The sequence below is a fragment of the Labeo rohita genome, chromosome 15 (genome assembly GCF_022985175.1).
Source record: "Labeo rohita strain BAU-BD-2019 chromosome 15, IGBB_LRoh.1.0, whole genome shotgun sequence".
NCBI lineage: Eukaryota > Metazoa > Chordata > Actinopteri > Cypriniformes > Cyprinidae > Labeo > Labeo rohita.
The window spans coordinates 33,967,246-33,979,597 of record NC_066883.1 but is presented as its reverse complement, the minus strand read 5'-3'; the positions used below and the strand labels follow the sequence as shown (position 1 = coordinate 33,979,597).

The window sequence follows — 12,352 nt, the reverse complement described above, 5'->3', positions numbered from 1 at the left end:
CCAATTGCAATTTTCTTGGCTGATTCAGATTTATTATTCTTGATAAGTGTGACCTGCTGATACCGATTTTTGTCAGTTCTGATTTTCTTTCTAAGAAGTATAATTGACAGCATATACAAACAAAAAGCTCATTTTTTCTAAAAATAAATAAATAAATAAATAAATAAAAATAAAAATAAATAAATAAATAATAATAAAAGAGATTATTAATGATACGTTATTTATATATACAGTCATGATCAGTAAAATATAATATTAATATAAGTGAATATCTGGCAACCACAGTGCTGTTTTTTAACAGGACTTTTGTTATAGCAATAGGGCAGGACCTTACATGAACCATCTTAACCCGATCAAATTCAAGCAGTCTGGCTGACAAAAACCTGAACCCAGCAAAGACAGCAAACCATATCTGATTAGTGATCATAACGACAATCACTAATTAGGGACTGCTTTTACTTAATAGTTTGTCGCACCTGAGCCTTGGAGTTTGAACCCTTCATGAAGCAGCGAGTTCTTCGACAGCCAGTGACATAAACAGGAAAAACACACACAATTACTGCAGCAAACAGAACAGATAAAGACAGATTAGACGGAGAAGACCACCTGCAAACTCTGACACGGTGTCGCACCACAACACATCTCCACACACATTAGCAAACGTGTCCTCATCTGCCTCGTGTGCTCGATTAGATCAGACTCATGAATATCTCAGCAGAGGTAATGAATAATACCGTCGAGTTTCGCAACTACAACTGCGCTCTTTGCATTTTTAAATGCATTCAAGTGAGGACAAATGATCTAAATGGACAGCGCGGAGGAAAATGCAAATGTTATTGTACAAACCAAACACAGACTGCAGAAGGACAGAGAGGAAGATGCTATTCCTTTTCTTTTTGAAAAGCAATTATGCATTACATGTAACACAACAGTGAACATGTAAATAGGTAGCGATATTACAATCACCCATTGTTCCCCAAGGGCCCTGCATCCATTTCTAGGTGTTTATGATAATTCAGTGAAAATATCTTCCAGGCAAATGCAGAAAGGGTGCATCCGTGCTGAAAGCAGTGTACATGTATTTGCATTCTTATAACTTTTAGTCTGTCCATCTGCAAGAATTCCTAAAAAGTTCCTGGTTGGATGTGAGAACAACATTCAGCAGCTGTTTTTGAGGCATTCATGATTTAGACGGTATGTAAATTGGCTCTTAGGTGTTTATCTAATGTTTGCATGCTAATATTATACAAATATGCAGTACTTTCTAGAGTTTTCAAGTAGCTTTAGCAATAAAGAATTTATTAAAATTGAGTTAACTTTTATATTTTGTTTTTATATTTTTAGTTTTTGTTTGTAAGTTTGAGTAAGTTTATGCTTTATGTAAAATTATAGAACTTCATACTTTTTTATTTTTTTGTTTAGCTTTATTTTTGCTTCCGCTTTAGTTTTAGTAATTTTAATACTACAACTTTTATTTCAGTTATTTGTCAAGGAAAGTATTTCTGATAATATTTATATTTTATTTGCTTTCAAGTAGGGCTGGCGATATGGGCAAAAGATTTATCATAATTATTTTTTCATATATCATGTCATATCTATATAATTGATAATTATCACGATAAATGAATTTTTTTTTATTGCTTTCAAGTTTGAAGGCAGATTTTTGCTACAATGTGAAAGTTGTAAAAAACAGATGGTTTATTGAGGCTATTCTTTATGGTCAGAATTTTTTTTTAATCTTTACACTTTTTTTTCAGTAATTGTTTATTAACAAAATAAATATGGTAATAGAAAAAAAGAATTTCTTAGTTTTGCATGTTTTAACGAGTAGCATTGCTTCAAATGAAGAAACAGGTTTGTGTTGCTTCATAATATTAATAATAATAAAACATTTTTTTCTTTTAGAAATACACATTTGATAGTAGTTTAAGTTAGGATGCAGATGTAGATTTATGATGTCAAAATCAGTAATATCTGTAAAACTTGTAGCAACCTCCTTTTTATATGGTGAAGTTTAATTATTCTGACTGTTTGAGTTTTTTTTTTTTTAATTAACCATTGCTCTTCCATAGTATCATCCACAGATCCTGATAATAACAGTTAAAACCACAAATATAAGTGTAATATGGTTTCTAGGTATTTGTATGAAAAACAGTAGTCTAAATACATTAAGTATAAACGCATAAACGCTACAGCTTAATTACAAAAATACTGTAATTATGTTCCATTACTCCTACAATACATTTAATACACGTCTACATTAATAACATAATAAAATTCGACAAAAATATACCCACATTTCTGACACAATACCGTTGTTAATACCAGTTAGTGCTACTGCAGTAAATCTGTTAAATGATGGCGATTTGTAGATTAAAAAGCCTTATGACTGTATCGTTGAGCACAGTGTCTCTCCTGTTTGTCAACGCTGTGTCATCTTGCTTTAAACCGAGTCATTTGTGTTCTTCACTGAATTCAAGCGCTGTTTTGGGACCGTGACTCATCCTCTCGAGGAAATTAATATCGCGCAGTAATTATCGTTATCGATTTATCGCCCAGCCCTACTTTCAAGTTTTAAATATTTAGCGTTACATCACTTGCTCAGCAGTTACTCTGCAGTGAATGGGTGCCATCAGAATGAGAGTCCAAACAGCTGATATAAACATCACAACAATCCACAAGTAATCCAAACCACTCCAGTCTGTCAGTTAATGTATTTTGAAGCAAAAAACTGCATTTGTATGAAACAAATCCATTAATAAGGCATTAAAAAACCCTATAAACTTGTTTCCAGCTAAAATAGTCCTCTATCCATAATATTGCTTCCTTCAGTGAATAAGTCATTTCGTCTGAATCAGGAGAAAAATATGCACATATTAAGCACCGTTTACAAGCAAAAACAATCCGAACCTATTCTACCCTGTTGAAAAAAACAGCATATGCTGGTAAGTAGGTTTTGATGCTGGGATGCTGGTTAAGCTGGTCCTTGACCAGCAACATGACCAGCAAAAGACCAGCATAAACCAGCATCAATACCTACCAGCATATGCTGTTTTTTTTCACCAGGGTAAACAAATATGTGGGTGTATTTTGATGGACTTTTTCATTGGAGGAAGTGTTATTATGGATTATGAACGCCATATTTTGGCCAGAAGCAACAGTTAAAAAAAAACCTTAACGATGACTTTGTTTCTTACAAACATGCAGACTTTCATATTACAAGACATTAATTGATAGACTGGAGTTGTGGATTATTTGTGAATTATTGTGATGTTTTTATCAGCTGTTTGGACTCATCTACAAACTCATCTACATCTTGGATGGCCTGTGGGTGAGTACATCTTCATTTCCACTTACTAATTGATCATTGCTATTTATTGTGAACAGATTTTAGCGTCTGACGAACTGTTTATCACTATTACGTTTTCATGACTTTTCCAAACTCTGTTTGGGTTATGACCCAACAATGCTTAATAAACAGTATCTCTGTTCTCTAGGCTGCCAATTTGGGAACAGAACTGAACCTCTCGTGTCATCAAACTAGTGCAGTAATCATGAAGTTTTACGCCGCTCCGCGTCCGCCGGGTTTAATCGAGAGGTTATCTCATTAGAAGCCGATTGAGAAGTGAGAGGCACCATTTAAAAGAGCAGCAATTCTTCTGGTCTCCGAGAGGACATGTACATCAGTTCAGCTGAATAGGCCCTTAAAGTCAAAGGCAAAAAATGATTGAGGACAAGAAATCGAAGCACCCTGTCCACTCCAAAAAGCCACGGTGCTGGAGAAGATAATGAGCCTGTGAAGCTCTCAAAGTGAAAGTCTGATTACACTCTAACTGCACACACACTCGCACACTCTTACACAGATCTGATTAAATACCAAACCGCGTACGTTCTCCTCGCTTCTGGAAAGACTCTGACAAGTTACTATCGATCCTGAACTCTTATTATACACACACTGATTGTAAACATCTGAAGTGGAGTTATTGCGTTTGCCAGGTAAGTGGTAATCTTCAAAACAAGATTTTTCAGTGTGTGTTCTGGTCAAAACACCAAAATTATTACACAACATATGACATTTGCAATGTTTTTAGGTGTAAAGACAACATGAAACAACACTTACCGTACATAACAGGACGCATTTCCAAGTGAATAGCAATATTCAACTGGAACAAATGTAAGGTAGGATGTAATTTTATATAAAAGAATAATAGGATGATTATAAAAAGTGGAAAGGCTATGATATTATTAGTTAATATGGTAGCATTTTACAGCAAGCTTCCATTTTGTTAACTTGGTTAACTTCATTAGTTAACGCCAACTAACAATGAAAAATACTTCTGAAGCATTTATTAAACTTAAATCTTTATTTTAATTTTAAATTGAAATTTGCATGTTCTGTTCTGTTAATTTTATTTATTAGACCCGAACTAACATGAACTGACAAAGAATAGTCAAATGAATATCAAAATGTTAATTTCTAAAGGTAAAGATTACGAAAAAATCTACTTTTTTTTTTAACTTGTTCTAATCGGTTTGTCTGTTTTTCAAAAAAATCAGTTCTGATCTTCTGACAGACAATGCTGGCCAAAAGTTATCAAAAGCTTTTTGAGAAAAAGCAAGTTAACGAATTTTAAGAAAATCAAGCAAAAATGAATGAGGCTATATCTTCGCAACGCTTTAGCGGATTCAGACCAAATTGGTATGTGTTATACCAAGCATTACCTGAGGGCACATCAGAAGTTTTGGCACTAAGCAACCTACTGGTCAAAAGATATAAAAATGTGATGTTTTTGTTTATAATTTCTGACCAGTTTAAACAAAAATCATAAGTGTGATCTCGTTACATACCAAATCAAACCATACCAAATTTTCCTATGTCAGGCATTTTGAGCGAGGACCATTTTGAATTTTGTAGTAAAATGCTGTATTTTTCAAACGGTTTAACATATTGTTATGAATCTTATAGAAACGCTTGCAAGAAAATTATGAAATTTGGCACACGGATAGAGAACAGTCTCATCATTAACCACAGCAAATTTTAAGTCTCTAACTCAAACAGGCCAAATTTGCACTCAAGTTTCTTCTCTAACTTTTAAACCGTAACGTCTAAAAGCAAAATCTTTCTTTTCTCTGATTCCTTGGCTCATACAGTCGAATGTATACCAAACATTTTCAAAATTTTGTACTTGTTCTAAACGGTTTATCCACTTTTCACCAAACCTAAGGGCAAAAAGTTATCAAGACATTTATGAGACAATTACAGCATTAACGAATGTTGCCTTTAACAAATCACCCACAAACTTCAAAGCGATATTCAGTTTGATCAATATTCTTTTTTTTTTAATTTTAGCATTGATTTAAAAAAAACACCAAACAAAACAAACTAAACAAAAATGCAGGAGTGAAGAAAAGCATTTTTACATGTATAACAAGCATGTTTTAATACTGTTTTACACAATCAACAGAACAATATGACTCAAAGACAAAATTAAAACAAATTAATAAAAATAAACCTCCCGCACAAATCTGTCAGGAGCAGAGTAATTCCATTTTCTATAATATAAACAAGGCAAAATGGAAAAATAAAAATACAATTAAAAAAGATGGGCGGAGAAACTGATATTCTGAAAAAAGTAAAAAGCGGTGAAAACCAGCTGCAAAAAAGTATGCGCACATCTGTTAAAAATGCCAGCAAAAGTACGTGAGTTTGCGTGTTCGTCCTCTTCGTCCGCGCCAAACGCTCGCAGGATGCACAAACCCTGCCATGATTGCAGTTCAATATCTACAAAATCTGCATTTGAACAACTTACTTATATACACTGTACAACAATTGACGTCAAAATTACAGCTTTTACAAAAAACGATCCGCCCAATGGCATTCAAAATGACAGTGCAAGCTCTGAAATCAGCTCACGCCAAATGTCTCAATCCTGTTCCCTTCAGGCCAAAACGCCTTTCCAATCCAAAGTTGGTCCACAGTATCATGCCTCCCTCCTTCCCTCTCTCTCTCCCTTGTTCTCATTTTGATTTATATTTTATTGATTTTCACTTTCTTTACATTTTCTTTCCCTGCATCTTTTATTCAGTATTCTGTTTCAGGACTTGGCATTTCCCTCTTTCTGACGTGCCGTTATTGCTTTCACTCTCTCGTTCCACTCCTTTCTGTGGTTTGGGTCGGTTCATAACCGGAGGAGTTTTTTTGGACTGCATGCTACAGGCATGTGTCATTCTTGCATTGTAAGTGCCTGCGAACACACAAACGTTATTGATGATATTCTGCTTATGGCTTTCTGATATGTAATCGTGATTTTTCACAAGACAAAAAAAGGGGAGACGCAAGTGACAGAAGAGAGTTGCCCACGTTCCATTAAAACACTCATCTAAAATGATCGGCTTGAAAAATAGTGCTATTCAGGATCCGACTAATGCTTCACACAAAAGACGACGCTGCTACCAGTCCAGGGCCTTAAATATGACAAGACAGGGCCGCTGTAAATCTGAACGTGTTTATCGGTTTAGTGCAAAAAAGTCAATGCAAAAAAAAAAAAAAAAAAAACTAAAAGTTGGGAAGATACACAAAACTTGTGTGCTTTTTGACTACGCTTTAGAAAACTGTTTCATATTCATGTCCACCTGTGCACACAGACCAGATCTGTTCCAAAACCTAGTGAGCTGCCTTCTAAGGTAGCATCCATACTGAAACGGACGCTCGTAAGTGAGCGATTTGGAACAAAGAAAGCAACTCAACTGCCCAGTTTGATGCAAAGTGCACCCCTGCTGAAACTAAAGAACTGCTGAAACCAGCCTAAGGTGGTTGGCTGGTGTCCCAGCCTGGCCATGCTGGACATTTTTGATGGTTTTAGGGGGGGTTTGGGCATATGGGAAACATTAGGTAAACATCTGGTTGTGGGAGAAAAGTTAAACCAGTTTAAACCAGCTAAGACCAGCAAACCCCCTTAGGCTGGTTTTGTTGTTTTTTTCCTTCTTCGTGAGTCACAGCTGATTCCAGTAGAGTTTGATGTGAACAGCAAAGAAAAATATGTTTAAAATCACACAAATATTGCGTAAACTATATTTAACTATTTTTATTCACATTTTTCAGTATTGAATGAAATGCTCGACTTATCTAAAATCTTGGATCAGTTTTTTACACAATGCATTCATGTGCATTCCTACCTTATTTACACTGTTTTCTTATTAATTTCTAATTTAAACTTAGTTTTGGTATTACTGTTAGTCTACTGTTTCATTTCTTTCTTTATTGTATGTAATTATAAATTTTGCTTTTGCATAAATAATTTTAAAAAGCGTAAGTACAAAGGGTTTTAATTAATAAAATTCCGTAAACAGGATTTCAACAAAACAAATTTATTGTTTTGTATTTACTGTTTTTTCATTTCTAAATTTAATGTAGGTTTGGTATTACTATGAGTATATTATTTATTTTCATTCTTTATTATATGTAATTCTAAGATTTGTTTTTGCATAAATAATTTTAAAAAGTGTAACTACAAAAGAAAGGAATTCCAAATAATAATAATTATTATTTTTATTTTTTAGAATTTTGATTGAGTACTACCATTAGGATTTGTATGTATTTTTTTCTTTTTACATTAATAATAATTTATGAAATGCCAAAGAAAAATATTTTAACTTACAATTTGTATTAGGGGTCGACCGATATGTGTTTTTCAGAGTTGTTGCCGATACCGATTATTACAGATCAAATAGACCATTAACAGATATTTTGAACCGATATATATATGTCTGGTGTAAAATTTAAATTAACGTCAAATTTAACTACAAGAAAACTTTCTTTAAATGCTTTTAAATTATCAGCAAATCGGTTTTGAAAATGACCGACACCGATAACCATAAAAATGCTTAATATCGGTGCCGATAATCAGTCAACCCCTAATTTTTATCTTAGAAGGCAGCATAATATCTTCTAGGCAGTTGGCTCAATAGGTTTTAGGACAGATCCAGATTTCAAACACACAACGGGCAGCACCAAACAAATCAGGAACTGGAAGGAACCATGAAATGCACCAGGTGATTTTTCTGAAAACATGTCTACAGATCATTGGTCTCCGTTCGCAATGACGCTTCTTGTTGCTTTAATCGTATGTTCCCCACCCATGACATCACTTCCGGCCACTTCCTGTGCTTTTATATTTGAGCTGCTCATGCAGAGGGCAGCACTGAGAGTCTGTCTGCGGCGTCGGCAGTCCATAGACCGAATCTGCTGCATCTGTCCTGAAACTGACAGATGCAAAAGCTTAGTGTTTTTTATGTGGGAAAACACGTCCTTGTTTAACGTCACTGCGTCTTTAGTTCCCGTTGGCGCATCAGACCTCAGTCTGCTGTGTATGCATGTGCATGTGCGCATCCTCCAAACTATCCAAGCTTCCTCCCGTCTCAGAGTCTTCAAACCCACAGGGCGCCGAGGAAACGTCGGAGGCAGAGGAGGCGTTGACGGACAGGCGCTCATCCCTCCCTGTAAAAGTGCTAAACTCCTCCCCTGTAGTGCCGAGTGGCAGCTGATGCGGGGGCAGGTATTGGCTGGGGTGGAAGTGTGGGCGGGGCTTGCGGTCTCCGCTCAGAGTGCTCTCCCTGGAGACGGGTTGATTGGCGGGTGAGGTGTCGTATTCTTCGGTGGGAAGGGGCGGGGGCAGCTGGTCCTGGGACATAAACTCCTCCTCATGAGGAGGCGGGTAGTCGCTGTCGATATCGAATCCGCCAAGGTAATAATCAGATTCTAAGGCCACGCCCACTTCGCCTGTCTCGTAGGTAGGGACTTCCTCGATGTCAGGTAGGCGTGTGCTCGGTAGCCAGTCGGAAGTGTCCCAGTGGTATGCTGGAGAAACAGGAAGCCAAAGTTAGTAAACATCAAGTGCGCAAACAACTAAGGGGGTCCTTCGGTAGCCACGTAATCATGTAGGGCTGCATGCTTGGTCATTCTGAAGGGAGGTTAACAGGTTAGACATTGGCCCTGTCCCAAATAGTGCACTTGTTGAGACCGTAGATTGTCCCATTTGCAATCCATGCTCATTAGAAAAACGTGCCTCTACCTTAAGTTTTGCAAACCTCCAAAAAAATGAACGATATGTACCTATACATATAATTAATTCCTGTTTCCAGCTGAAATGAACATTAGTGGCACTAATAGCACACCCGGTAAAGTATTGTACTTGGGATGCTGAGGACTTGGGTATGAATCTGTTAAACAAAACTGATTATAAAAGAGCTCAAACACTAAAAATCTCACAAAAACATACAAAGATTAAAATTAGATTAAAAAAAAAAAAAACTAACCCTATTTAACCTAATTTGTGTTACTTGCAGTTTCTGTGTAATAATTTGTGAAATTTACTAGCAATTTCTGAGTGAAAATTGCTTCAAAGTAAATTTTACACCATTTTTTTCAGTGTAATATATAGTAAACTTGCTCAGTAGCACACCCGGTAAAGCATTGTACTTGGGATGCTGAGGGCTTGGGTATAAATCCGTTAAATACAAGAGATGATAAAAGAGCTCAAACACTAAAAATCTCACATTTGCTTTTTTGTTACTTAAAAAACAAACAAAAAACAAAGAATTTAGATAAAAAACCTAACCTTACTGTACCTAATTTCAGCTAGTTTCAAATGCAAAATTTCTCATTTTAATTTAGTTTTAAATGAAATATGCTAAAATAACTAAAATAAAATGAATAAAACTACTACAGACATATTTAAAAAATAATAAAAAATAACAAAAACACAACAAATTATTAAAACGAAGTAATGTTGAAATGAAAACAAAATGTAAAAATACAAATTATAACAAAATACGAATGTATGTTTTAATTATAATTTATATATATTTATTAACTTCTATTAAAACTATAGCAGCATCTCAATGATACTAATATAACAGGACATTTCATTTCAGAACTGCATTAATTCATACAACAACCAACATAATAAAACATTACCACATGGATGAAATTGAACACTTTCAGTGTCACTCCCCACTCCCTGGATACTTCACTTCACAAGGTTTCAGAAACTGAGCAACTAATATAATTTTTCAGAAATGTCGCCACAGGCACGTTTTTCAAATGAGTCTCGGTTGCCTATTTGTGATCCATGTTTTTTTATGGGTATTTGGGACAGAAACATTACACTTAACATCTCCACATGCAGGTCTTGCTGTAGTGAGTGGACATGCCTGCAAGGTGATCGAAGACGCAGCCAGGACAAGAGGTCAAGGTTCAGAGGTCAGTGACACATTGTTGACACAAGCGAAACGCATTCATCAGAAAGAACGCAAAACGAAATAAATGAGCGTGAGGATTGCATGCAGCGATGCATGAAAACACAGAAGCGCAGGGACGCACACGCACACGAACACACACACTGTACACGGCCTAATCCTCGCTATCGGAAAACATCAATATCAAACAAAAGAAAAACACAAAGTCAGCAATGGAAGCACTGCGGGGGAAGAGACAGACGAGAAAGAGAGGAAAGAGGTGACGGAGGACTGCAGGTACTCTGATGTGTGCGTGCGTGTGTGTGTGTGTGTGTGTGTGTGTGTGTGTGTGTGTGCGCGTGTGTCGACACAGAGCATCTCGCTGCTGGATGATGTGACATTTCCCAGAATGCAATAGCTCAGTTTGTCAGCAATACGGAAAGGGAGAGCGAGAGAGGGAGGAATAGACAGAGAACAAAGTCTGAAAAGGAAGGAGGGCAAGAACTCTGGGAGATTTAGCTGAACAAAGCAGGAGAGAGAGAACGTGAATCACCTCTGTTGAAGTTTTGACCTTGATCCATAACGGACACTGGCAGGCAGAAAAGAAGCAGGAAGACAGAGAAAGAGACAGATTTGTGGGTCAGCACCAAACCCATCCTAACTGTGTGTTTGTGAACAAACACCATATTCAGATGCGCTAACATTGCATGTAGATATGTTTATAAAATTATACTTTCATCGTACTGAAATTATACTATATTCTGGTGCATGTGATACCCTTACAAAAATGAAACATGGTTTCTTTTGTTTTTTTTTTTGAATAAATCTGAAATAAATGTCAAATAACGCTACATAGAAATATTTACAAAACATCTAATGCACTTAAAATGACTAAAACATGGTTTATTTGTAGTTTGAATTAGTAAAATTACTAAATCTAAAATACAAATTTAAGCTACATAGAAATATAAAAAAACTAACAAAGACAAAATCACATAAAATTGCTAAAACTAAAAATTAAACATGGTTTCTTTTAGTTTGAATTACTAAAATTTCAAAATATAAATGTAAATTAAAGCTACATATAAATATTTAAAAAGCAACTAACATAAAATTACTAAAACTCAAACTATATATTCAACATTATTTGTAAATTGAATGAATAAAAATACTAAATCTAAAATATTAATTAAAGCTACACAGAAATATTAATATAGTATCTAACAATGACAAATAGCACATCAAATTACTAAAACTTAAACTAAAAGTTAAACATGGTTTATTTGCAGCTTAAATTAAAGCTACATAAAAATATTAAACAGCAATGAACAGTCAAAAGCATGTAAAATAACTAAAACTAAAAATTAAACCGTTTCTTTTGACTAAAATGACTAAAAATAAAATAAATATAAATTAAAGCTACATAGAAATATTTCAAAACTACTAACAATGCACTTAAAATGACTAAAACTTTAAATTAAACATAAAATTAAACATGGTTTATTAGTAGTTTGAATTACTAAAATTACTAAATCTAAAATATAAAGTAAAGCTACGCAGAAAGCAGAAATATTAAAAAAGCAAAGTGCAAAACACAAAATTACTAAAAGTTAATCTAAAAACTAAACATTGTTTATTTGTATTTTAAATGACTAAAAACAAATCAATATAAATTAAATTTACACAGAAATATTTTAAAAAAATCAACTAACAATGACAAAAGCACATAACAAAATTACTAAAACTGAAACTTGTTTTATTCGTAGTTTGAGTTACTAAAATTGCTAAATCTAAAATAGAAATTAAAGCTACACAGAAATATTAAAAACACAAATAACGACAAAAGCACATAAAATTACAAAAAAAAACAACAAAAAAATTAAACATGGCTTCTTTTAGTTTGAATTACTAAAATTGCTAAAAATAAATATAAATTAAAGCTACATATAAAAAAAGCAAAAAGCAAAATAACAACAAAAGTGAAAAACAAAATTACTCAAACTTAAAATTAAACATGGTTTCTTGAGTTACTAAAACTGAAATACATATAAAGCTACATAGAAATATTAAACCATCCAGTTACTATTAAATTAAATTATTTATTTTTATGTAACAA

At 34.3% G+C, this 12,352-nt stretch overlaps 1 protein-coding gene across 8 annotated transcripts in view; it reads right to left on the bottom strand.

The window, feature by feature from the left end:
* Positions 1–5,313: 5,313 nt before the first annotated feature.
* Positions 5,314–12,352, bottom strand: part of fat3a (FAT atypical cadherin 3a) — a 181,176-nt gene continuing 174,137 nt past the window's right edge. For 5 of the 8 annotated variants that reach the window (XM_051128947.1, XM_051128950.1, XM_051128951.1 and 2 more), the window contains one exon: positions 5,314–8,857. In XM_051128947.1, the coding sequence (XP_050984904.1) occupies positions 8,349–8,857 (509 nt within the window). In that variant the 3' untranslated portion in view covers positions 5,314–8,348. Of the gene's footprint in view, positions 8,858–10,789; positions 10,826–12,352 lie in introns of all 8 variants that reach the window. The other 3 variants (XM_051128945.1, XM_051128946.1, XM_051128948.1) reach the window with 1 other exon arrangement.